Consider the following 27,049-nt stretch of genomic DNA (forward strand, 5'->3'; position numbering starts at 1 on the left):
CCATGTAACAGTACTACGCCAGCCTTAAAAAGGAAGGAGATTCTGACACATGCAACGACACGGATGAACTTCGAGAACATTGCACTGAGTGACCCAATAAGCCGGGCACCTGTATCACCCCACTTGCAGGAGGTCCCTAGAAGAGCCAGGTCCACAGAGGCAGGAAGTAGATGGGTGCACCAGGGGCTGGGGCTCGGGAAGAGGCAATTAGTGCTTCATAGGTGTAAGATATTTCTAGAGCTTAGCTACATAATGTGAGTATTAGCATTACTGATTGGACACTGAAAAACAGTTAAGATGGTTAATTTTATGTTACATGCATGTTACCTTAATTAAATTTTTAAAAAGCCAGTAAGAGAAAAGTAGTATTTTTCGAATTTTAAAGAGAAAATGTGACAAGCCACTCAGAAATGGCAGCTTGGGCCTCATTCCAAGGTGTGACCACCCTCGACCATATTTTTCTCAGAGAGTGTGTACCTCTGCAGGCATTTTTTTAAAACACCATTTCCACACCGAAAAACACACTATTTACACCCTGGGAGGAAATGGGTGCTTGCGCAGTTGGAACTACTAGAGCATGTCCAATACTTTGCATTTTCTTTTTAAGTACTTATTTCTAGAAACAAACAAGCGTGTTTAAACCAGAGGAAAAAGATAACTGCTTTTGAAGAGCACATTTTTGTAGTAAAAAGTGGCCTGAACTGGTGTGTATGTTTGCAATATACATAGGAACAACGCACTTGGTTTAGAAACATGGGGTGTATTTTGATTAAAAAAGACACACCCTCAGTGAAAACATGCAGGTTTCACTGGGATATTAAAAAACACAACATCCTCGTTGAATCTGGCTAATGTGTCAGCATCTGCAGGACTGGCAAACATCCATTATTCCAACCAACCAAAATAATTAAAGAGCTGGGAGCTTCCGTCAAAATAAACAGACAGGTTACGAGGCAATGACATCAAAGCTGCCAAAGGAAGATTCTGGACAAGGCTCCTACCGCCCTGAGCCGGATGAGTTTGGGCACTGGGACGGGTCTCGGAGGGGCTGGCCCAACAGGAAGCCACGGGCTTCAGGACAACCGACGCCCTGCCTGCTGACGATCACAGAAGGACACCTCTTACCTGGGGAGGAGTATCTGCAGCCTCCAACCTCAGGGCTTCCCGAGGCGGGGAAACCAGTCTGGGTTCTTAGGCAGGTTAAGTAGATGTCTGTAAGCAGTGCGCAGCTCTGGGGGGCCATCTTGGCGCTAATGAGCATGAGAGCCCGCACCCAGTGAGCATCTGAGGAGTTCCTGGACACACTGATGGAGGTGCCCGGACCTATGGGAGCCCGGAGGCCAGGGTGGGGCACACACCTCCCGCCCTGCACCACTCGGGAGGAATGTTATCTGTTCCGGAAGAACCGAGAGATGATGCCCTGGACAAAGCAGCAAGTTAAGAGTAACAGCTCAGCCTCAAAATAGATGTGTCTATTTTGTTTTTAATGCGAGTTGATTTACAAGTTAGGTGTTTTGTTTTTATTGGTTTTCCTTTTTCCAATGTTTTCAGACGCCACTTGGAAGACTGCCAAGTGGCCAGCAGCAGAGGGTGATTCTGGGAACTCCGGCCGCAAGACCTTCGCCTGAAAGTCGGGTCTGCCATCTGTCTCAGGAGCAATTGCTTGCCTGAGGCAGCAATCACTCGGCTGCCTTCAGAGAAGCCTGAGAAGACCCCAGCAGCACTCACGTGGCTGGAGTAGCTACCAGTGGTTTTGATTCCATTTCACATTTGGAGCAGAAAACTAGATCTCTCCTGCCACAGAGAAGCCAGCAACTCCACCATCCACTGACCACCCACCAGTGAGAACTGAGCCATATGCCAGCTTGGAGATGCCAGCGCAGCACACCGGCCGTGAGGGGACGACCCGTCCCTCACAGAGGAAAAGAACCCTGAGCGGCAAGCGCAATGACTGGTTGTGAACTCTTCACGGCTTAGGAAGTAGACATGACAACAATGAGCAGACACCTCGGAGTTTCTGCAACATTCCTTCCCTTTCATGGGGGTGGGGCAGTGGGGTGCTGGTGAGCCTGCTCTCCACAACAAAGCCCTCTCTGATGGCTTCTGCCAAGGCCCACAATGTACATATTCCCTCTGTGGCTGACTTCAAGTCACCCAGTGACGGCCAAACAACAAGCTTACAACATTTGTATCTAACAGTTTGGCTCTAGAGAGTCCAGGGGCTGCTGGGGGCTGGATGCGGACACCCCAGTCTTCATGTGCGTTCTCGGCGAGGCTGCAGTCTGGGATGACTTACTGCCTTCTCTCTACCAAACAGGTTGTTTGGGTGCTGTCTGCACAGACAAGAGGCCAGTGTTCTCATCAGTGGATGAGAAACAAGAAATGCAGCTTTAAGATCCTGTGTTTCTTGGACAGAGTCACAGTTGTGAGCTTAACACTAAGCTTAGTAACTTTAGTGGCACTGACTAGATTTAGGAAGTTCTAGATGCAGCTCTCATTTACACTATTACAATTCTAGATGCAGCTCTTGGAACAGTCTTGAAATGTTTAGGAGTAAACAGAAAGCCCTCTTCAAAGTATTTATTAAGAAATGGACACAAACCCATAAATGCTTTAAAAACAGTATTTGTACAAGATAAATAGGTTCTCTTTCAGATACTGGTCAAGAGTTTCTATGTAACATATCTGACGTCAACATGCCAAGATGAATTAACGATCATGTAAACTGTGACCCACTTATAAGATGAATAAAGACTGATTTTTAAAATCTGGAGGTGCAGGGGAGTCACTGGCCATTTACAAACTGCCACTTCACCGCCAACTTTTTATCCAGGGAAACTGATCTTATTAAAACCTGTAAAGGGGCTTAAGAGTGAGCTGTTCATGAATGAGGATGGAAAGAGGCAAGCGAGAAGGAGACAGCCAGCAAAAGAGTACTGATGCCAGGTAGGAAAAGTAAGAGCCAGGCTGGGAAGCCCCAGGGCACAGACCAAGAAAACTGGGCAGCCAAACGGGCAGTTCTGCCCCATGGGGTTCGTGAAGAATGGATTCTTAGTCCAGACATAGCCGGTCAAGCAGGTACGGACCCCAAAGCAGATGTGGAGTTCAGCCAGGAGGCAGCAATGGCCAGAGGAAGGAGACAAATGGGGACACTCAACAGTGTCTTCTAAGCAGTTTGGGTAAGGAGATGTGTGCCTCCAATAAACCCTTAGGACTAAGTACTTGGCTGCTGACTAAAGGAACATGTCAAGAAACAAACATAAAGAGCAGAGCCTCCCATATGGAGGGAGGGAGGTGGGGAAAAGTGAGAGAGGGGTGAGGGCTGTATTATTACAAGGAGGAGAAGGAATCTATGAAGCACACAGGGCCAGGAGCAGTAGAGGCCCTGGAATAGACATGGGGTGAGTGGTTAAAGGCTTTGGGGACCAAGCCAACAATGCCATTGAGAATAACCATGTCCCATCAGCTCTCGGCCAGAATAAACTGGAGAAGGCACAAGCTGGAGTTCACCACTGCAAGAGCAGATGCTGGTGGGGACAGGGCACACAACAACAGGAGAAAAAAGTCACACTTGCTACATGTGGGCAGCTGGAGGTCAAAGGTCCCACGGGCCTGGATCAGGGACCCCAGGGCCATGAGGTTTCAACTGAAGTCCTAGGGTTTTAAATGCAACCCCAATCTCAGGAGAGAGGCCAATTTGTAGGTGAAATGGAAATTACCCAGGAGGGCTGATGTCATTTTTCTTGACTTTTATCGATACACTTGATTTTCAAGGTGGAAACACAGATACACACATTCCCTTGGCCCCCCAATTAAGTAGGATGTGGGGTTGCACAATGTGTGAGAGACTGATCCAATTTTGATTAAGTGTGGAAGCCATCCAAATTTGGGGGACTGGACCACAGAGAAGGGGGGTCTATAAAAACTGGTTTTACAAAGGGTCTGGGCCTGTCCTTGGCTTTATCCTCGATGCCAGGAGGAGTGTGCAGTCTCAGACACTGGGCAGTGGGGCCAGCAGGACACCCAGAGCGGCAGCAAAATCAAGAAGACCTGCTCATGGACAGAACCAGGCTGCCAGGTGCCGGACCCGGGGGGCAGGGCATTCTCTGACTGCAGCGTGGAACCTAGTCCTGGGACTGGAATACGTTTATTCGACCTTTACCATGGCTCCAAAACCGCCCCTCTCTGTCAGGGAGACGCCCTCGCTCAGGCCGGTCACGCTGGTCAGGCCGGCGCCGGGGGCCCCGTCGAGTGCCTCGGCGTACTGCTCCAAGGCCCTGGGGGCATCCTGGGGGCTTTCGTGCAGTTGGCAAAGCTTGCTTCTCGCCTACACAACAGAGACATGAACGACATCAAATAGGGGTTAGGGGAAAAGTGTCAGGCAAGACTTTTTCTCCTTACATCCAACCCCAACAACGCACACGGCGACTGAATTATGCATCTATGGAGCAGATGACCCATTACCATGTTTATAAGAGAAACTGCTTGTCAGCCAGGACAAGGCCCTTCTCACTGCTCCATGAGGCCCCTCTGCATCCCTGAGAGAGGCCCAAGGTCAGACAAATGTTTGTCAGTTCTCAACAAAATGAAATCAGACAAAATACAGATTCACAATCGGTTTAGAGAGATACTTGACAGTCATCTTCTTTTCTGGGGTTTTTACGACCTCTTTGCTCCCCCCTGTCCTGGAGAAGGCAGGAGAGCAGGGGGCAGGGAGATGATCTGTGAGTTCAGACAGGCCCAGGCATGCATCTTAAAGGTCTCATCCACACTGCAGCAAGACCGCAGGCTGGGGACCTGACCTCTACGTTCTCCCTTCTCCACAACAGACCACTGGAAGGGACGGGCACAGTGTCCCCTGCAGCGTCTGGCAGGGAGGGCATTCATAAAGGCAGCTGTCATTACCATCACCATCATCGTGATGAGTACTAACAGAACATTTATGTCTTGGTGTCTATCTCCGTTCTATAAATGCTAAGGGCTGGGAGGAGAAAGAGTTAAGATAATCCTGCAGAAGTTAATTAACAACACGGTACAACCTTCGGCATTAAATGCTGTACGTGTTTGAGATCACCTTTTGTCTGTAAACTGGCAAAAACAGCAGAGCTGGACTCAGTTCAGAAAGGAAGCACGACTGGCCGTGTTGGTGTTCTGAGGGCAAACATCAGCCCGGCTCGGCAGACGGGACCCCAAGGGCCAAGAAGGAGGCCTCCACACCAGAGCAGGATGGGGAGGGAGGCCATGCTCATCACCGGGCAGGGGCCTCTTCAGTGTGTTGATTTCCATACTGCATGGGGACAGAGAGGCTCTGGAACACGCCCTGGACTCTGTCCCCTTGTCTGAGTGAGGACCAGCTTGGCGAGGCATTTCCTGGACCCACGGCTCTCCCCAGAGGAGCCGCTAACTTAGTGTCCCGCCCCGCCCCCGCCCATCCTGGTGAAGGACATGTGCTCAGGCGGGGAAGGGGAAGGTCGGTGTGGCAAAGCAAACTGCCGCCTGGCCATGGTCGATGTGAACTTGGGGGCTCTTGGCACTTGACCTCCAGGAGAGTACAACAGCTTCTAAGAAGGGAGCTGGACTTGAGTGAGGAGGGTGAGAGCAAAGGGAACAGAAGCCTCTGCACAGACCAGCCGTGCATGGACGTGACAGCTCATAGCAGAAACTCTGCTTGGTTCGAGACCCCAAGGGTCCCTTCCCCAGGGAGGTACCTGGTTGATCTCATCTTGTGTCGACTTCAGGGACTTGATGATGGTCTCCAGCTGGACTCTGCCAGCCTGGATGCTCTGCTCCAGCTGAGTCTCTTCCTGCTGCAGTCGGTTCAGCTCAGATTTAGCCCGGTTCAGGTCATCTTCCTGTGACTTGAGGTCAGATTCCTGAGACTGGATCTGGGTCTTCAACGAGGAAATCTGAAATGAGATGAAACAGAACTCCAAGGAGGAATTCAGAGGTCACGCTCTTGGAGCAAGCTGACCCAGGGAGGTGGACACCAACCCAAAGGCTGGGCGCTGGGCTTCCTCCTGGGGCCCTCTCCCCATGCCCAAACCTAAGACACAAACAGCGGAGCAAACATGTAACCCATGTGACTGACAGAAGGCCGTTTTGGGGTAAGGTGGATTGCAACCTGGGACAAGCACAGGGAGTCTGTCTGGCCCCGTACGAGGTCTCAGAGGCGTATGTAAGAGTTTCACTATCTGCTGAGGCTGCAGCCTCTCTGGTTTGTAACAAGAAGCAAAGATGCCAGAGGGGGACATAGGGCCATGCTAGACACCACATGCTGTGGGGACTGAAGCCATTCAATCATACAACTTGGGTGAAACTAAGGTCAGGCCTCAAATGCTCCAATGCTTCCCTGAATGCTATTTCTAGTACTGCATTAAACCACAGGGCGTCTCAGCCTTGTGCTTCCAGGTCACCGTGAGCTCCAAGGAGCCCAAATGAAGTGAGGAACTCACCATCTGTGTCTCATCCTGACACTTCTGCCTGACATCGCTCAGCATGTCACGGAGCTTGGCCTTCTGCTGGTCCATTTCATCGAGGCGGTCTTGGGCATCCTGCTTCTGAGCCTCTAGCTCCTGCAAACTGTTTGTTTCCCGGTCTAAATCGTTTTGTAATTCCTGGGGAAGGGTTGCACGAATTTACTGGAGACTGATGAAAATGGAGCGCATCCAAGACAGCAGGGTCACAGCTTGGGCTGGAGCCCCTGGGACATCCTACCAGACAGCTCCCTGCCCCCCGAGGCTATGCTCTTGGGCTATGCATACCTACTGCAAATGAGTGCATCTCAGCTCAGTTGCTGAGGTTCAATCTCCTACCAAGTCCCTCAGCAAACATTTACCAATGGCCTGAGAGCGGCCAGGCTCCAGGAGTGGGGCTGGACTCCCTGTGAGGAAAGCTCCTCTGTGTGGCTGCTCTCCAGTGTGGTCAGGGGTTGGGAGGAAAGAGGTGTCACCTGAACACCAATGCACTGGGATAAACGGTACCACATAGCATGGGTGCTGCTGGTCAGAGTTGGGGGGGGGGAGGGGGCACAAGGAGATTGGACTAATACTGTGTGGCAGAGAGGACCCCCACATAAGTGCCCCTTAGGACGGACCAAGAGAACATGCAGGCAGCAGCAGGTACAGAGCTCGGCAGCAGGGGCCCGGGAGTGGGGCCCAAGATGGGGAGAGGAGTGTCACGTCCAGTGAGAGCAAAGGGGGGCCGGGCAAGGGAGGCGGAGGACGTATTCTCGAAGCCCCATGGCACTGCCAGGGACGAGAGTGGGTGCGGTGGTTCCCCACTGCCCGGGCTCTCCAAGTCCACAGTGCCCATCGAGAGGGCCTGGGCAGGCATCCTCGGACCAGACCCTCCCACTTTGAGGAAAAGCCTCCTTGAGGAATAGGGCGCCTGTGAAAACACACAGAGCCCATGACTGCAGCTCTGCAAACAACACGAATTCCCACCAGGCAGCTGACTGACAGCTTTGAGTCCAGTCACCCTGAGGGGCGCTGTGCCTCACACTGCTTTTATAATGTCAAGCAAACAAGGCACGTAGCAGAGTATACACGTGCACCACATGGCATTCATGCAGGCAGGAAGGGGAGAACATGGAGGGGATGTCTCCACCTAAACACGCACACGATATTTCTGGAAGGCCTCTTGGGAGAGCTGATCGCCTGCACCTCTTGGGGTACAAAGGGGGAGGGTGGGAGACCTCTTGCATTTTGATTTTCAACAAGGCAGTCTTAGTGAATGTCTTATAACTAAAGGTGAAATAATAGATGGGCAGGGCCAGGGGAGAGCAAAGCCTGAGGGACCAACAGAGGGAGCAGGGATGGCAGGGAGGGGCCCTGGGCCCAGGGGGGTGGCGGCTGGAGGAATCAAAGGAAGGAGCGATCTGAGATGGCAGGGGAGGTGAGGCCGGTCCCCGGGGCTGGCCAGGGCTCTGCAGCGGAAAATCCAAAGCAGGCACAGGGTCTCCCGCTCCAGCTTTGAGGACAAAAATGTCACAGCTCTCGGATCTACTGTGGGGAGCTGAGTTCCCTGCTGCCCAGTCTCTCTATCCCAACCTTTAGAGGGGTGGATCTCGAGTCTGACATGGTTGGGGCACACGACACAGAACACTTGAAAGGGGATTGGTGGTGGAGAATTCCGAATGTGGGGGTCTGCTGCACGTGAGGGAAGGACAGGCGGGAGGCGGGGGAGGTAAAGGGAAGGGAAGGGTCAGTGTGGGGGCCTGGGACACCTGGTGGCAACTGCCTGGGACACCAGGGAATCTGGGCCTCATTCTGATGGAGAGAGAGGCATCAAAGAGCCCCCACAGGGACAGGCCCACCAGTTCGTGGTCAGAAAGGGCCCAGGGAAGTGTCTGAGCAGAGAGAACACAGAGAGAACCAGGACAGCCCAGACTGCACGCCTCCCACCAGAACCTGAGCCACTTCTGTGCAGGCGCCAACACGCTGGGGCTGAGGTCTGTAAGGCAAGGCAAGGGATCCCCAATAGCCACAACAATCGTAAAAAAGAACAAAAAGTTGGAGGACTCATACTTTTTTATGTCAAAACATACTATTACAGAGCTGTAGCTGTCCAGACGGTACAGGACCAGCATAAGGAGAAAATACACAGAACTCTTACAACTCAGCTATGAAAAGACAAATAACTCACTTTAAGAACGGACAAAGAACCTGTATTGACTTTTCTTGAAAGAAGATACACAAATGGCCTATAAGCAAGATGCTCAACATCATTAGAGAAAACAATAGGGGCAAAGAGTTACCACTCCACACCCACACCTGCTAAGAAGGCTACAGTAAAAAATAGGAAATAACAAGTGCTGGCAAGGATGTGGGAAAACTGGAACCTTTATGCATTACAGGCAAGAATGTAAAACAGTGCTGCCACTTTGGAAACAGTCCAGTGGTTCCTTAAAAGGAACAAAGAGTCATATGACCCAGTAATTTCATTTTTAGGTATATACCCCAGAAAAGTGAAATTGTATGCCCATACAAAAGCTTGCGTGTTAAGTGTCCACAGGGGCATTATTTGCAACAGCTAAAATTACAAAAACACAAATATCCATTAACCAATGAACAGATGAATAAAATGTGGCCCATCCATCCAGCGGAATGTTACTCAGCCATAAAAAGTAACAAAGCCCTGACACACAGTACCACACAAATAACCTGGAAAATGACACACTGAGTGAAAGCAGCCAGACACAAAAGGCCACATGCATGATTCCATTAACGTGGAACGTCCAGAACAGGCACATCCAGAGACGGAAAGCAGATCAGTCCCTGCCAGGGGCTGGGGGAGGAGGAGGCGAAAGAGTGAATGGTGACAGGCTTTCTTTTTGGAGTAAAAAATGTTCTAAAGAAAATTACAGACCAATATCCCTGGTGAACATACATGCAAAAATACTCGACAAAATATTAGCAAACCGAATTCAAAACTACATCAAGAGGATCATACACCATGATCAAGTGGGATTCATCTCAGGGATGCAAGGATGGTACAACATTCGAAAATCCATCAACATCATCCACCTCATCAACAAAAAGGGGAAGGACAAAAACCACAATATCATCTCCATAGATGCTGAAAAAGCATTTGACGAAATTCAACATCCATTCATGATAAAAACTCTCAACAAAATGGGTATAGAGGGCAAGTACCTCAACATAATAAAGGCCATATATGACAAGCCCACAGCCAACATCATACTTAACAATAAGAAGCTGAAAGCTTTTCCTCTGAGATCGGGAACAAGACAGGGATGCCCACTCTCCCCACTGTTATTCAACATAGTACTGGAGGTCCTAGCCACGGCAATCAGACAAAACAAAGAAATACAAGGCATCCAGATTGGTAAAAAAGAAGTCAAAATGTCATTATTTGCAGATGATATGATATTGTACATAAAAAACCCTAAAGACTCCACTCCAAAACTACTAGAACTAATATCTGAATTCAGCAAAGTTGCAGGATACAAAATTAATACACAGAAATCTGTTGCTTTCCTATACACTAACGATGAAGTAGCAGAAAGAGAAATCAGGAAAACAATTCCATTCACAACTGCATCAAAAAGAATAAAATACCTAGGAATAAACCTAACCAAGCAAGTGAAAGACTTATACCCTGAAAACTACAAGACACTCTTAAGAGATATTAAAGAGGTCACTAACAGATGGAAACTCATCCCATGCTCCTGGCTAGGAAGAATTAATACTGTCAAAATGGCCATCCTGCCCAAAGCAATATACAGATTCAATGCAATCCTTATCAAAATTCCAACAGAATTCTTCAATGAACTGGAAAAAATAGTTCTAAAATTCACATGGAACCACAAAAGCCCACGAATAGCCAAAGCAATCCTGAGAAGGATGAATAAAGCTGGGGGGATTTTGCTTCTCAACTTCAAGCTCTACTACAAAGCCACAGTAATTAAGACAATTTGGTACTGGAACAAGAACAGACCCACAGACCAGTGGAACAGAATAGAGACTCCAGATATTAACCCAAACATATATGCTCAATTAATATTTGATAAAGGAGCCATGGACATACAATGGGGAAATGACAGCCTCTTCAACAGCTGGTGTTGGCAAAACTGGACAGCTACATGTAAGACAATGAAACTGGATCACTGTCTAACCCCATACACAAAAGTAAATTCGAAATGGATCAAAGACCTGAATGTAAGTCATGAAACCATAAACTCTTAGAAAAAAACATAGGCAAAAATCTCTTGGACATAAACATGAGCAACTTCTTCATGAACATATCTCCTCGGGCAAGGGAAACAAAAGCAAAAATGAATAAGTGGGACTATATCAAGCTGAAAAGCTTCTGTACAGCAAAGGACACCACCAATAGAACAAAAGGCATCCTACAACATGGGAGAATATATTCATAAATGACAGATCCGATAAAGGGTTGACATCCAAATATATAGAGCTCACGCACCTCAACAAACAAAAAGCAAATAATCCAATTAAAAAAATGGGCAGAGGAGCTGAACAGACATTTTTCCAAAGAAATTCAGATGGCCAACAGACACATGAAGAGATGCTTCACATCGCTAGTCATCAGAGAAATGCAAATTAAAACCACAATGAGATATCACCTCACACCAGTTAGGATGGCCACCATCCAAAAGACAAACAACATCAAATGTTGGCAAGGTTTTGGAGAAAGGGGAACCCTCCTACACTGCTGGTGGGAATGTAAATTAGTTCGACCATTGTGGAAAGCATTACGGAGGTTCCTCAAAAAACTAAAAATAGAAATACCATTTGACCCAGGAATTCCACTTCAGGAATTTACCCTAAGAATGCAGCAGTCCAGTTTGAAAAAGACATATGCACCCCTATGTTTAAGGCAGCACTATTTACAATAGCCGAGAAATGGGAGCAATCTAAGTAAGTGTCCATCAGTAGATGAATGGATAAAGAAGATGTGGTACATATACACAATGGAATATTATTCAGCCATAAGAAGAAAACAAATCCTACCATTTGCAACAACATAGATGGAGCTAGAGGGTATAATGCTCAGTGAAATAAGCCAAGCAGAGAAAGACAAGTATCAAATGATTTCACTCATCTGTGGAGTATAAGAGTGAAGAGAAAACTGAAGGAGCAAAACAGTAGCAGACTCACAGAACCCAAGAATGGACTAATGGTTACCAAAGGGAAAGGGACTGGGGAGGATGGGTGGGAAGGAAGGGATAAGGGTGGGGGGGGGAGAAAGACGGCATTATAATTCGCATATATCATGTTGGGGGGGGCACGGGGAGGGCTGTACAGCACGGAGAGGGCAGGTAGTGATTCTACAGTATCTTACGACACTGATGGACAGTGACTGCAATGGGGTATGTGGGGTGGACCTGGTGATGGGGGAGTCTAGTAAACATAATGTTCCTCATGTAACTGTAGATTAATGATACCAAAAAAAATTAACATACAGCAAGATTTTGATACAGGTAAAAAAATTATAATAATCCTCAAGACAGAGGAGGTTCCTAATAACAAAAATTATTTTAAAAAAAAAAGAAGTGACAGGATGACAAATGTTCAAAGAACTATAGTCACTTCACCTGCAAGGTGGTCTTGTAATTGAAGCAGCTCTGGACAGAAAGCACTTAATGTTAGAGGCAGGCCAGTCCTTGCCTCCCAATCCAGAACATTCCAGATCATCTTAGGGCCAACCCTTATTGCCAACATGCTCAGAGGGTGAGAAGCCAGGAAAGAAGGATCTGCATGCTGCAGAAGCATGAACCAATAAGCGTCCCGAAGCAGGGTGGGCACCCACCCTCCCCAGGATGTGGCCCAGGAAGAACCAGCCACTCTCTGGCACTTGCTGTGGAAGATGCTGCTCTAGGCTCCATGCAAAAAGCAGCCTGTGCACAGATCCTTGCTGGCACCCCAGCAGGGAGATGAGGCCAGGAGGCTGGGCCACCTGTTCAGGTCACCCAGGGGGATGTGGTGGAGCTGGCATCTGACCGCTGAGCAGTGCTCCCTCCCCTCTCCAAGCCCGGAGCCCTCAGAGCCACCAAGCAGAGATGGCCAGTCCCAGAGGCCGGACTCGGCATGCTCCCATGGGTCCGCAGCTACCTGGAGGCTGCTTGCAGCGGCAGTGCCTCCTTTATCCACTCAGACCTGAGACATGGTGGGGACCTCGGTGGCTCCCAGCCACAGCTGCAAGGGTGTAACTCCCCAGCACTGACCCTGTTGCTCCTGGTACAGCCCCCCTCTGCTCAGATGATGGAGGAGAGCAGGGACGGCCCCTGGTGAGCCCTGAGCACACGTCAGACCAGAGCCCCAACCCAGGAAAGTGGAATGCTCATTATCAATGTCAAATGAGGCCTAGAAATGTGAACTGACTTGCCTGAGGTCACACAGCTGCCAAGGAGAGCTGGCTTTGAGCCCAGGCAGTCAGATTCCTCACCCCAACTGATGTTCCCCAGTCTTTGCAGTCACCACTACCCACTAGGAGACACTCTAAGAAGCAGGGCTGCCCTGAGGACAGGTTAGAGGCCACTGTCTGAACCTCAAAAATTCATGCTGAAAGAAGTCAAGACACAAACGATCTCGTGGTGTGTGTGTGACCCCATGTATATGAAACGTCCAGAAGAGGCACATTCAGAGACAGAAAGCAAATCGGTGGCTGCCAGGGGCTGGGGAGGACAAGGAATGGGGTATGAGGGCTGACGGAGAGGGGGTTTCTTTTTGGGGTGATGGAATTTCTAGAACTAGACAGGTAATGGTTAAGCAACATAATGAATATGCTAAAAATCACTGAACTGCACACTTTAAGATAGTATGAATTTTATAATACGTGAGCTATGTATCTCAGTTATATAAAATAAACAATCCTGTTTCTACTTTATAGACAACTTTAAAAACCTCACATGGAAGCCCCCAAAAATACAAAGCCCCTCTCCTGCCCCCGTCCGCTACACTGGCCAACGGGAGCTCCCTGCTCTGCTTCTGGTAGGAGCGCTGTGCTTACCTGGACCTCACTGGTTTTCTGTCTGAGCGCCTCTTCCTTCTCTCTAATATCCTGTTCCAGTGAGTACTTCTCTCTGCGTGTTGAAGAAGAGGTCAGGAGCGCCCAGAGAGTGAATAAGCAGACTCACCACGGGGCACTCTCTCCACCTGACTCTGGGTCCTGCTCTGTCCATCCCCACAGGAGTCCAAGCTGGCGAAGCCCTCTCAATGGGGGAAGAAGCTCAGAACAATCCCCAGGGACCACTTCCCCATGTGTCCTTGCCCATCTGAGCACAGGCATTACGCTCAAGGTGACCACACAGCCTTTTAAAGAAGAGCGTTTTCAAGAGGAAATCAGAGTACTGCCCAGGGTGAGGACTCGGTGTACCCTTGCTGACTCTGAAGATGGGAGGCCATGAGAGGCAGCACAGGTGGCCTCGCGAAGTAGAACAGACCCCGGGCCACACCCAGGGGAAAAGGACACTGCAGACCCACAGCCGGAGAGGCTGGGCTCTATTCTTCCCTGCCCCAGCCTCTGGAGCCTACGAGCCCCGTCTCCCCTACAGAGAAGTCAGCCCTTGTACAACAAGCATGTGAATATCCACAAGCCCGAGAACTACCTGGCAATACACTATTCTCTCTAGACCCAAACCATCAGGTCCAGATCACATCTTCGCAAGGGGAGAGGCCTGTTGCGCCACGGCCCCGATCAATGAATGGGCCTGCTGGGTTACTTTCAAAGCTGCCTGCTGGGGGGTGCTCCAGGCCCAGCCTCCTGCACACGGACACTCTGCACAGACCTGTCTCTCACTGTCACAGGGAAGTGCTCCTGGCTGCCCAACTTCTCGACCCTTGCGTCAGGGGGCCCTCCCTCCTCTGCCTGGGGTCCTGATTAACAGGCCCACCCAACTCTAGGACACTGGCCCTCCGTTCTCACAGAGGCTCTCAGCCTTATCAGGTTGCACATGCTGCTCTCTGCTTCAGAAACATGGCCCCAAGAAGCTGGCAACAGAATGGGAGCCGTCCTCTGGGCTGAGCGTGAAGCAGGCAGTCTGGGTTCAGCAAGCGGCCAAGACTGAGGCTTTGTGATCAGCCACGGGTCCCACCCGACATCTGACCTGCCTTTGCTTTTCAGGGCTGTGCTCCACTAAGGGTACAAAACACACCAGCGGGGTCTCCAGGTAGCAAAGTGACGCTGTTTATTTTTGGTCCAGTAAACACTCCCTTTTCCCATGGAGGGCAAAGTACCCTTTGGCCCTTCAGCTTAGTGCTCCCCTGCCACATAATGAGAGTCTGCCTTGCCCTGGAATTAACTAGTAAGTGGAGGCTGCTTTGAAGAGGATCAGAGGCATACAGGAGGTGGACTTACTTCTTTATGCCAGACTGAGTGTGCAGACACCCCCGTCCAAAGCCCTTTTTTACAGGTGGGGAAACTGGGGCTGGGGGCACAGAGAATGGAGCCACAGACCTGGAGACGAGGCCTCTCACACAATGTAGCTGTTGGTCCTGAGCCATTAACTTGCCATGAGACTAAGTCACTTTGTGTGTCAAGATAACAGAGCTTCCTGAGGGGCCGGGGGCCTGTGGCTGCCTGCCCACAACCTGCCCAAGACCCCCAGCCCCAGCCCACACTGGCTGCGCTGAGGACGTCCCTACTCCAGCTCACTGAGGCAATTCGTGAATTCAGGGCAACGTGCCCTCCTGCGGTTCCGATGAACGAACTTCAGCATTCCACACGTGTCAAGAGCTCTGGTAACTCTGATCAGCAGCCGGGGATGGGTCTACGGGAGCTGTGGGTCCAGAGGGGAAGGGGCCGCTCTGACCCACCTTTGTAACTGGGCGATCTCTTGGCCGATGTCATCAAGTTCCTTCACGCCAGTGAACTCCCCGGACCCGAGAGAACTTGAACTGTCCTGGAACCAAATTCTGACTTGGAATTCTGAACTGGCAAGCTGACCTCTCGGCACAGCAGGGACTAGCAAGTCTTAGAATGGGGGACAGTCCCGTCTGGCCAGCCCCCAGCCTGGGGAAATACCGCAGAGCGCCGGCGCCACCTGGCGGTGGGATGCGGGAAGTGCCGCGGCGTGACGCGGGGGGCTACTCACCAGGACTGGGGTGCCTCTCTCTGAGGGCGGGACCATGTCCGGCGAGAGGGCCTGAGGGGGGTCGATGCCTTTGCTGACCTTCTGCTGAATGAAATACATAGCTAACGCGAATTGGTCTTTGCTTAACTTCCCCGTTTGCCTCGTATCGGCCAGGGCCCTGAGAGAAATGCGGGGAAGCTCATTACACAGGGCAGGCAGGGACACGGCCCCGTGCGCAGGGACGCACCACGGAGCCACGTCGGAGAGGCGCGCGCCCGAGATGGCGGCGAGGCCGACGGGGCGCGGCGGCGACTCCTTTTCTACTGAACGTCCCGCTTCCAGGGGGCGGCCCCAGGCTCCCACCCGGCCACCGCCCACGGGCTGGTCTGGAGGGGCTGCGGGGCAGGAGGGGCCCCCGGAGACCGGCTGAGCCCCACCCACCAGGCCGAGGGCCTGTCCCTTGGGAGGCCTCCCCGGCAGCTCGGAGCGCCACGCTGGCTCCGTATGCGCGCCGGTGCGGTCCAGAGCAGCTGCTCCCCTGGAAATGGGCTGCTGCGGCCTGGGGCTATGAGAGCTGCCCGGCTGCTGGTTTTCCCCGTGGGCGGCAGCGGCATTCTGGGCTGTCATCATGAGGCCAGGAACGGCCATGCTGCAGGGGACAGTCCCTCCCTGCTGAGCTGGCCCTCCCCACGGGGCCTGTGTCCTCACAGATGCGCAGAGCAGCAAGCAAACCAGCCCATGGAGCTCCCACAGAGGCCAGGTGAGAAGCCACCATTACGGGGAGGGTAACCTCCTGCAGGGGACACAGCCTCCACGTCTGCCCTTTCCTTCCTCCCTCTGTCCACTGAGCATGTGGACACACGCCCCCCATGTGTACAGTCACTGCAAAAGCAGCGCATGTAACAGGCGCAGGTTCAAAACACAGTTGGAATAGGGCAGCCGAGCAAAGGGATCTCATCCCACTGAATATCACTGATTTCAAAATGACAATGTTCTTGCCACAGTCCGAGGGCATGACAATTTCACACTGTGACTATCTCCACAGGAAAGCTGGTTCGCCACACGCCCAGCTGCAGCCGCCCACAGTGCCGCCTGTCCCCTCCGGCCTGAAGGAGCGGGGCCCCAAGGCCTCTGAGCTGCTCTGATGCCGTGCTGACCGCAGGTGTGCCTGCTGTGCAGGGGCAGGCGGAGTCCTCATCTTCTCCTGCCATCCTCTTGGCATGTCCCCTCCTCCTCAGTGATGCACAAACCTACACTGCTGTCTCACTTTCCTAGCAGTTGGTCTAGAGCTCACCGTTCTGCCAGCCCCTGGGCTCCCTGGGCAGGAAGCCTCTGCAAGTCCTCCGCGTACTCCTGATGTATCTGTGAGTGCACTGCGCTGCTCATGTGTGGTCACGCTGCTTGCAGGTTGAGGTATGTGTGACACATCACTCCCCTTTGTGTTATGATCAGGGTGTTGAGTGGCTTTTGAACCACGTTTTCACTATTTCAGATGATAAAGGAGGCACTAGATCACAAGGGGCTGAGGACTGACTCCTGGCCTGTGGGAAGCTGCTGAGCCTCCCCCCATTTTGGTGACTGACCCTGGGTGTCACGAGCTCACTCCTTCAGAAGGAGCGAGTTTTCTTGGGGCCTCACCTCAGTGTGGACAGCTATGGGTTATTGCTGAAGATGGTTATTTCCCCAGCCACTCAGCGATGTGCTGTGTTCACTGCTCTGCTTGCAGGAGTTCACCTCTCCAGAATTATATAGACGTTCTCTCCTTATAACTCCCAAGTGAAGCCCCTGAGCTCTGAAGACAAAGTTAGAAATGGACTTCCACAGCTGGCTGGTTACAGAAGGCGCCACCCCAGCAATGTGCAGGCTGCTCAGCCTGCAGACTGCCCAGCCCTGCAGGACAGTGGGGGTGACGCCAGCAACTCAACTGGCACCAAGGTGCAGCCAGGAGTCTCACTGATGGAAGCCGAGTCACTGACCTTCAGAGGTCTCTTGGGGAGGTAGCCGCAGCTCCTCCTGGCCAGGGCAGCTAGACGGGGGCCTCACAGCCCCCAGAGAATGGCAGGGCCCAGAGCCAGCACCCTGACCAAAGGCTGGGCCTCCTGCTAGAACCAGCACAACCACCAGCAAGAACAAGTCCCAGTCACTTAAGCAAATTGCCTGAGAACCCCCTAGAGGGAGGACATCTATGCTGTTCATACCCTACCCCAGCCCCTTGCACTACATGTGTCTCATTTCTGCAGGGCCAGAGCCACCCCAGGCCATAACTCCCGCTAAGCAGGGCCCCGAGTACCAGGCAGCAACTGTCCATCTCCACATCTTACCATATGTGTGCGAGAAGGTTCTGTGTGAGGCCTGAGTGCATGAAGATCTCCTTCACCTCCTGGCCACTCACATAGCCGTCCAGGTCCAAGTCGGTCTTGAGGAAAATCTCATCAAAGCGCATCTTGTCTGCAACAGGCACCACCCAGTTCACTGTGGGCTGAAAGGGGTTTTTCAAGTGTTAATGCTCAAGCTTTTCATAACTCACACACCAGCACTACTGAAGCGCTTGCACATGCCAGAATGGCAGGACTGCTAAAGCACTTTCTGCATTCGGGCAGAAAACCTCTCAAATGAACACACAGCCAGCCACCCACTGGATCGGAAAGGGAGCCTGGCTGCCGTAGCCTCTCCCATCGGAAGGCCTGCTTTCTTACCCAATTCCCAGACGGCAGACCGCTTGAGCACCCTGCTTTTCCCTTCCTGCACTTAGGTTTTAAATTCGCCAAAAGAAAGTGATCCTGTGAAACTCCAGGCCTGCACCCTGGGCCCCAATAAGGCAGCGCCCCAGGTCCATGCCTTTTCTACCTGAAACCCTGCTGTGCAGCCCTGGGTGTGCCGTGCACCCTGCAGGACCCATAAGTCATAAATCCTATTTTTCCAAAGTTCCCTGATGGTTGTTGCTGAGGTACATCCTGCAATAACAACCACCACGAAGGCCGGTGCAGCCACAGTGAGGGCTCGGCCAGGGGATGCCTGCAGGGCCCCACAGGGAGTACAGGCCTGGGGAGTGCCCCAGGGGTTCCTAGACAAGTCACTGCTGCCAGCAGGCTGACACTGCACCCAGAGCTTCTCGCTTGCATTTTGGTCACTCAGCCCCACAGAAGGGCTGACCGGCCCTCGTCTGTCATGTTTGGTGCTTTGCCTTGGAAGCCACTCGGAGGCAGGAAGTGAAGCACAATTCCAGAGACAACTCATGTTCACACTCTGGCATGTTTTAGTCTCAAAGGTGCCTTTTTATAAAGAGCCCATGGTGACCCTGCATTTGCCAGAACAAGAAATGCCTTTTTTGATGTAAGATGCAGCACCGTGGAGACAGGGCATCACGTGTCTTCCTAACGAGAGACAGGTGCCTCCCTCGCTCATCTGATCATTCAACATGTTTACTGAGCGTCAGAGTACCAGGGATTGTTCCAGATGCTGAGATTCTAACCCAACAATTAACTGCTCTCGTGAAACTGGGGGGTGGCATGAGGTGAGGCAGACACACAGCTAACATAATGCACGAGGTAGCAGGCCAGGCATGGGAAATCCAGAAGGGAGGGTGGAGGGAGAACGGCCAGGTGCACAGGGCCTGGCCCCCTGCGGAGGGGCGTGATCTGCAGATGCCCCCTCCCAGCTGGGGTGCTGCCTGACATGGGGTGGGCAGAGATGTGGGAGAGTGTGTTGAGCGTGTCTCAGGAAGGGCTGGTTGGTTGGTTCTGAACCCCTGTTGCTACAGACCAAACGTGTGTTCCCCAGAATTCTCATGCTGAAACCCTAGTCCCCAGTGTGATGGTGTCCAAAGTGGGACCTGTGGGAGGTGATGAGGTCCTGAGGGTGGGGCCCACGATGGGATCAGTGCCCTTGTAAAGGGACTCGGAGCCCCCCCACATTGCCCCTTCTGCCCTGTGAGGACATGGTGAGAAGACACCGTCCATAACCAGAGTGGCACCCACCAGATACTGAATCTGCTGGTGCCTTGATCTTGGATTCCCGCCTCCAGAACTGTGAGCAACAAACATCTATTGTTTATAAGCCCCCCAGTCTATGGCATTCTGTCATACTTGACTGAGACACCAGCCATAAATATTGTTCTAAAAAATATAATCACAAATGTTACTACTGGGTGGAAAATTACTTGCTCTTGACAGACATCCTGGTAAGACTCTACCTGTGCAAGCAGCAACTCTTAGCAGTGGCCATGTGCACAGCAGGCAGCGTACCTGCGTTTGCTTGATACCGTGCTTGGGAGACAGGCTTCCTGTGCTGTTCAGGCTGCTGACGCTGCCGTGGGAAGGCGTGGAGCGGAGGCTGTCCTTTGGCGGGGGGCTGGCGGGCAGCACAGGCACGGCGCCAGGAAACACCACCTTCTTTCTCTTGGAGGGGGGGATGAGGGGTGGTGGCAGCACGGAGGGCACGGGCTCCTTCTCGAGGGCGCGGTACACCAAGTGCATTGCCTGAGAGCACACAGGAGAATCACGCTCAGGTGGTGAGACCCAGGCCAGGGTGGGCCAGCTCTTTCAGGGGCTGCAGGGGTGGGATGAAGACTACTTTCTGAGGCCACGTCAATGATGTACAGAGTAAAAATAAACCTTTTCTGATGAGTTATCTTTTAATGAATAATTTTCCAGGAAGTGTGTTTAAAATCACATGAGACTGACATGAGCAGAAAAGAAATTCAACCAGGACAGATGTCATACATGCCCCTTAACCACATGGGAGGGCCACAAGCTACAGGGCTGATGACTCCCAAAGTACCAGAATTTGGAAGTCTAAAGACATACCATGAGAGCTACGTATCCTTTAAGATATTTGGGAGCCTTGGAAAACTATGCAAAAGGATGTATTGTGCTAGGGATGTTTGAGGCAGGAAAGGAAAATAAGCTTCGTCTAAAAAGAGGAGTTAAAAATCTATTTTAAAATGTAACAAAACCAAGATTAACAGCCCTCCCCAGTTCAAAATAGTCCTTAAGTTGCTAACACATCACTAATATAGGTAGTATTTACAATCACTTAAAAACTCTGCAAAATGTTAAACCCAGCTAGTGATACTGCAAAATGGCAGTATTCTAAGGCCCATTTAGAGAGAACATAAATCTTGGCTGAAATGATGGGAACTGAGCAGAACAAAACGGGAACTCGGGGCTCATGAGGTCGTGAGAAGAGAGGTATGTTTCTGGGGGCACTCTGAGCCAATCACCCCATTCCTGGGGACCCCCCTGAGAGCAGTTCAAAGACACAAACACCTTAAGTGCAGTCAAAAGAAACACACACAAAAAAAATAGATAAAAAAGGGCTGGGACAGGGATATGGGGAGTCAGTGTTTAATGGGGACAGTCTCAGTTTGGAAGGATGGGATGTTCTAGAGATGGATGCACAACAAGTGAATGTATTTATAGCTCTGAGCCATACACTTAAAAATGGTCAATTTTATGTTATATATATTTTACCATAATAAAAATTCATAATAATGGATAGCCATTAAAAAGAATAGGATGATGGGAAAACATGGAAAAATGCTGAAAGTAAAATAGAGCTGAGCTGATGTATGTGGGGAAAAACCCATTCAACTGGCACTGTTAAAAATAAGGGATTATGAGGTGCACTGGAGGAGAAATGTGTAATTTCCTGGGAAAATGGCTTAAATGTAACCTAGAAGTTTAAAATCTCCAAGGCTTTACCCACATACTGTATAGTAAGATAATGATAATAAGCTTCAGTTCGTGTGTATATTGTAAAATCACATTTTTTAAAGATGTTTAAAATTCCTAGAACAGAAGATATATCTTAAGGATACTACTGTATTTTGTTTTTATTATTTGGGAATTTCCAGATAATTCATAGTTGTTTTTTCTGGCGGGAGTGGGGGGTTTTTGGTTGAACTGGATTCTTATTTATTAGTGTTGTCCTTGAACTATGGGGCTACTTTATTCTACTGTTTGTGGTTTAATGGAATGAGGTGAGTGAACAAAGCCCATGAAAGGCAGAGAAGGGTCAAAGGTGTGAGGTGGAGGGAAGGGTAGAGGAGGAGGAGGGACGGAATGACATAGGCCCGGGTTAAGGAGGGCAGGCCCGGGGGGAGTCAGCCCAGCCCACCAGACAGCTGCATGGGAGGGAGGCACACAGAACCGGCGCTCCCTGATCTGTGCACAGATCCAGCACGGCTGCTAAGAGGAGAGCAGGAGGGCCAGGGCCCTGCATGGTTGAGACATGGAACCAGATGCTGGCATCGTGGGGCCCCTGGTGGCCACATCTATATGTATAACCACCTTCCCAGCTCTGTCTGCTGCGGGCCTAGAAGCAGGGGAACCCAAGGGCACTGAGCACCATAGCACCCAGATCCCGGTCTCTAACACCATTCTCTCCACCACACAGAACTGTGGTTCCAGGGAGAATCAGCTGGCCATGGGGCTGGGCCAGGGACCGTACATACACAGGAGCACCCTATCATGTCGCAGAGAACGATGGGTGCAGCCAAAGGACAAAGGAGCCAGCCAGGAGGAGCTCCCACTGGGCAAAAGAAATCTCACCAGTGATGGATTATAAACAGTGGAAAGTGGTACAAATAAATCCCTTGTGGTAGAAGGCCAACTAGAAAATGTGCCAGAAATGCCAGAATCAGAAACTCAACTGGCAACCACCACAATCCTAATGGACTCAGGCGACACTCCTGAGGGGATGTGGGCACTGCAGGTGAGACTGGAAGTTAAGTGGTACCCAGTCTCCACCTGTCACCCATAGGAGATGGAGCACAAGGAAGAGTGACTGCAGCGAGAAACCCACCACCCCGACCGCGGTCAAGGCAGATTCTAGGGCAATGATGAGCAGAAAGACCTCTCCTCGGGGCGCAGGTCTGTCAACGGCACGAGCCCTGAGGAGAAGGAGAACATGTCCCACCTCAGTGGGGTCCTGCCCTGCGAAGGTGCGTGATCTGGATCATCATCGGGAAACAGCAGGCAAGCCCACGCTGAGGGGACACCCTACAAGTCGCTGGTCTGCGCCCCTCAATGCCACAGGGCCACCGGGCTCAAAGACAAATGGGGAGCTGCCCCAGATCAGGGACACAAGAGAGACAGGGCCACAGCATGTAACATATGAGGCGGGAGTTTCTTTCACTACAAAGGATTTTTGAGGACAACTGGCAAAATCTGTGTAACATCCTAAATGACAGTCTAATGATAAATATAGTAATTTATTAAATATGACATATAAGACAGGTACTACAATAAGTTAAACAATATTAATATTAATTTCCTGATTTAGAATTGGACAGTGTTTATGTTAAGAGATTTCCCTGGCTTTAGGAAACACATACTTAAGTATTTTGGCAGGAAGCGGTATGGTGTCAGCAACTTATTTCAAAGGGGTTCAGGGGAAAACGTGTGTGTGTGCACAGGCACACATACACACACAGCCAGAGGGAGGGGGAAGGAGAACCAGGGGGGTATAATAGTAGCACTGGGGAATGTGAGTGAAGGGCATTCAGAACAATGTTCCGCATTACAGCAGCTTTTCTTTATATCCAAAGTATATCAAAATAAGCATTTTTTAAAAATCAAAGAAAAAAACCGAATCCAGAAACCCCCACATGAGCTGCACATTTCCTTCCTCAGCAGAGTGGGAAAGAGAGTCACAGCAGGGGCCCTACCACAGCGAACTCATCTCTGTCCAGGTGCCCGTCTTTGTCGATGTCGCTGAGGTCCCAGACCTGCAAGGTAAGAGCAGGAGGCTTACTGGGTGGGGGGCCGAGGCCTTCCCGGGCCGGGGGAACGTGAGGCTTTATGGGGAAGAGAAGGCCAGGGAGCAGCAAGCACACCAGCCAGATTCAGCTTCTGAGTGCTCAGCACACACCAGGATTGAGAGACAATCAAAATGCGTTTCAGAACCAGCCTGTGGTCCTCTGAAAAATGACCGTCTGATGAAGTACTGCAGATGCCAAGGTTCTTTCTACAATATTACCTTCATTTCCTCTAACAAATGATGATTATAATCATGACCACCCTGACTTGTACTTTATCATCTTACTAAGAAATCTTAGAAAAGATAGTTGGGTTTTGGCACCAGTGTAGCTCCGCACACAAGTCCCCTACAACATGCACACACAAACCCAGCCTCATCCCTACTTGTGCTGCGAGGGGCTATGCGTACGTGCTTGAGCAGGTCTGTGGGGTCTCCTCCCCTCTCTCACCAGTGCGTGGGGAGGAAGGGGCCACAGAATGGGCTAGGCTCACCTTGCACCCTGAAAACAGGGTCAAGGGTCAAGTCTATGGGTCCCTAGACTGGGTCAAAGGCCATGTGCTGGATTTCCTAAAGCACAATGGATGCACTATTTCCTGACTCAAGTCAGCCCCCCACCAGCAGGCCTGCCTGACTCGGACAATGCTGGGCATGGTGCCAGCAGACACCAGGGCTCTTGATGCTTCATGTGCTGGTACCTCCCACCCCCTGCCAATCACTAGAGACGTCAGCGCAGTGAGGGTCCCCCTGTGCAGGTCTTCCTCTGCACCACTGTGCTGTCTAGCAGCAACTCCACAGTTTATTTGCCCAGCCCTCTCCAACTCCACAGAGACCAGAGCATCCGGCTGACCGCCCCACCTCTACTCCCATCACAGGGTTACCACAAGGACTGTTCTAAGCATGGACCCTGCCCCGCCCTGCTGACAGCATCTAGGCCCTGCCCCTAGCCAGATACACGGAGCCCACGTCCTCGGCAGGTCTCTGCACCACAGCCTGGCCTGCCAGGGCTCCACCTTGACCTCTAGGGACCCCAACTGTTCACAGGCCTCTCTGGGAGTACAGGCCATGTGCTGGATTAAACAGTGGAAATCGCTGAGGTCCCTCTTGGAAGCATACAGCACTGGGCTGAGTGCTTTATGCAGTGGTCTTAATTTAGGAAACAGACGCTCAGGAAGAGGAACTTTCCCAAAGACACGTCACTTGCTTGGGGGAACCAGGACTGAAATGGGCCTTCCTGGCTCCAGTCCCCCACTGCCAGGGCTTCCCCACCCCAGCACCACCAACATTGCAGATCACTCTCTGCAGTGGGGCCATGTTGGGGACTGCAGGGTGTGGAGCACCACCTCTGGGCCCCACCCTCCTGAGATGGAGAAGAAGAGGAGCAGACAGGTGACCCCTATGCCGTCAGACCTGGAGCCAGGGCAGGAGATCTGCGGTGCACGCCCTCCCCAGCTACAGCTCCCCTCCTGACAAAGCTCAGTCCACCTCTGCCCAACCCTGGCGAGACAAGAATTGCCTGCAGACATTGCTCAACACCTCCTGGGGAGGCGGAAGTGCCGGATGAGAACACCAGCCCCACCCCATAGGTCACATCGCCTCCGTTCACGATGTCATACACCTGGCCTGCTCTACCTGTCCGTCTGCCAAACAGCTCTTCACTTTGGATTATCAGAAAGGCAATGCAGGGAGGGGTGGTTGGGAAGAGTAAGGAGTCTAGGTACACCCCAGGACCTTATTCTGCTCTCCATGTGGCCCCAGGTGACTTACTAGCTACTCTGAAGACCCCCATTTCCTCAGGAAAATGAGGGTGACATCATCCATAATAGAGTGGTTCTAGCACTTTGCACAAGTGAAATCACTGAGTACTTGCAACCACTCCATAAACAAGTATTAGGATTTAACCATTATGTATTTACTTGACCTCTGGGACTTCATCTCATTTCATTCCCATCTCCCCAGTGCTCTGCACGAGGCCTGGCCCAGAGCAGGCTCTGAAACTTCCTGAATGACTGAATGGATGCATAATGGGTGGGTGCATGGATGCACGAGTGAATGAGTGTGTGCAGACGTGCATGGATGCATGAGTGCACTGATGCATGTGTGCCCGGATAGGGATATGGATGCACACATGCACAGCTGGATGGGTGCACCTATGGGCTGGTGTGCAAAGGAAGGCAGGGGGAAGGAGGGAGGAGCAAAAGAGAAGTGACCCCTGTGCCACCAGACCTGGAGCTGAGGCAGGAGAGCTACAGAACACAGCCTTCCCAGCTGCAGCTGCCTTTCTAATAAAGTTCACTCTGCCTCTGTCCTTCTCTGTCTCATTTGTGATTTGGCTCTACAGCACTAAGATATCCAATTGTCAGGTATTCTGCAAGGACTGCCACATACAGGGACACACTTTGCAGGCATGGTCACCCCATCCTGCTGCAATTAAAACTCACGCCAGTAAAGACTGTCTCCACTACACCACGGCCGAGAGGAAAACAAAGGGATTTGAGAGATCTCCTTTCTTCCTGACCTCGTTTCAAAACCAAGTGATCGAGACAAGCTCTACCCAGGCCCTAGCAAATGGGCCAGAGTCTGCAAAAGTGGTGTTCAAACAGGAATGTCACTCACTGGGTGAATGTGAGTAGGAAGGAATTTGCACACCTCTGCAAGGTTCTACCAAATGTCATGAGCTAGAGCCACTGGGGGCCTGCGGCAGCCGGAGCCATGCTCAGTCCTTTGCTCCGGGCCTGCACCTGCTGTGCCACAGTGGTCCCATCCTGACAGACAAATCCATCCCCTCAGTCTAGGGTGGGGGGCTCAGCACAATCAGCCGTGCAGAGCTGGGCTTTGTGCCCAGAGCAAACACGGGGTACAACACAAACCTCGTCAGAGGGAGAAGTCCAGAACAGAAAGCTGCAACTAAAACTTACTTTAACAGGAACAAAACTGAAGCTTTCTTTGAAAAAACAAGGAAACAAAATTCTTTCCAAACCTGTAGAATTAGAAGTACCTTTACCTTAAGCTCACAGGCAGAAAAAGTAACTAAAAAGAGAGCGAGCACGCTACAGCCATCCACCCCACTCTCCTCCCTAGGAGCACAGGGGAAGGGGCGCCAGCCTGGGTTCCATCCCAGCTGTGCCATCCTGGGGCCACAGGCAGCAAGTCTGCTTCTGAAGCTGCCTCCCGCATGTGCAGAGGGCCCACACCAGCATCTTCCCACAGCCAGGGGAGTATCTGCGAGCCACTCCCTGGAGCCGACCTGACTGCTGCAACTTCTCCATCCACACTGGCTCTTTCAAAGGCCCCCAGGAGCACATGGCCAGGTGTCACTGGTCAAGTCTCGTAAGTGTCAGTGGGGATGGTGCATGGTGACAGAGAAGCACTTACCCTGCCCAGGACATCAAGAGGCAGCTTTGAGTTCATGAGGACTGGCTTGACCTTGTCTCCAGAGAGCAAACCATTTATGGGTAAGAGGCTTTCAAAAATTCCATCAAATTTTGCCTTTTCTTCTACCTAGTTGGAAAGAAATAGCCTGAGTGAGCAAAAAAGTATGCCCGTGTTAGTCCAGAACGTGCTCTGACCTGAAGCTGAAAGAATACGGGTGAGGACCTAAAGGGACCTTACAGCAGTCCCAGAGTGACCTTACGTCCTGAAGGAAACAGCTCTCTGGAGACTATGGATCTGGCAGCCCAAGCTCAACGGGTGAGCTATGACCTGGTCCCCCAGCCTCATCCTCCACCACAGCGG

General features: G+C 51.3%; 1 protein-coding gene across 10 annotated transcripts in view; it reads right to left on the minus strand.

The window, feature by feature from the left end:
* The window catches only part of EPS15L1 (epidermal growth factor receptor pathway substrate 15 like 1), an 88,276-nt gene that overhangs the window by 33,610 nt on the left and 27,617 nt on the right, over positions 1 to 27,049 (minus strand). For all 10 annotated transcript variants that reach the window (XR_005058851.2, XR_005058850.2, XR_012124461.1 and 7 more), the window contains 10 exons: positions 26,690 to 26,815; positions 23,226 to 23,285; positions 19,801 to 20,034; positions 17,878 to 18,035; positions 15,578 to 15,734; positions 15,300 to 15,385; positions 13,495 to 13,567; positions 6,453 to 6,614; positions 5,709 to 5,906; positions 4,163 to 4,327 (listed from right to left, as the gene is read on the minus strand). Coding sequence is in view for 7 of the 10 variants with exons in the window: in XM_037009508.2 (XP_036865403.2) it covers positions 4,163 to 4,327; positions 5,709 to 5,906; positions 6,453 to 6,614; positions 13,495 to 13,567; positions 15,300 to 15,385; positions 15,578 to 15,734; positions 17,878 to 18,035; positions 19,801 to 20,034; positions 23,226 to 23,285; positions 26,690 to 26,815 (1,419 nt within the window). In the remaining 3 variants the exon portion in view is untranslated. The remainder of the gene's footprint in view (positions 1 to 4,162; positions 4,328 to 5,708; positions 5,907 to 6,452; positions 6,615 to 13,494; positions 13,568 to 15,299; positions 15,386 to 15,577; positions 15,735 to 17,877; positions 18,036 to 19,800; positions 20,035 to 23,225; positions 23,286 to 26,689; positions 26,816 to 27,049) is intronic.

Source organism: Manis javanica, chromosome 13 (genome assembly GCF_040802235.1).
Source record: "Manis javanica isolate MJ-LG chromosome 13, MJ_LKY, whole genome shotgun sequence".
NCBI classification, from domain to species: Eukaryota; Metazoa; Chordata; class Mammalia; order Pholidota; family Manidae; genus Manis; species Manis javanica.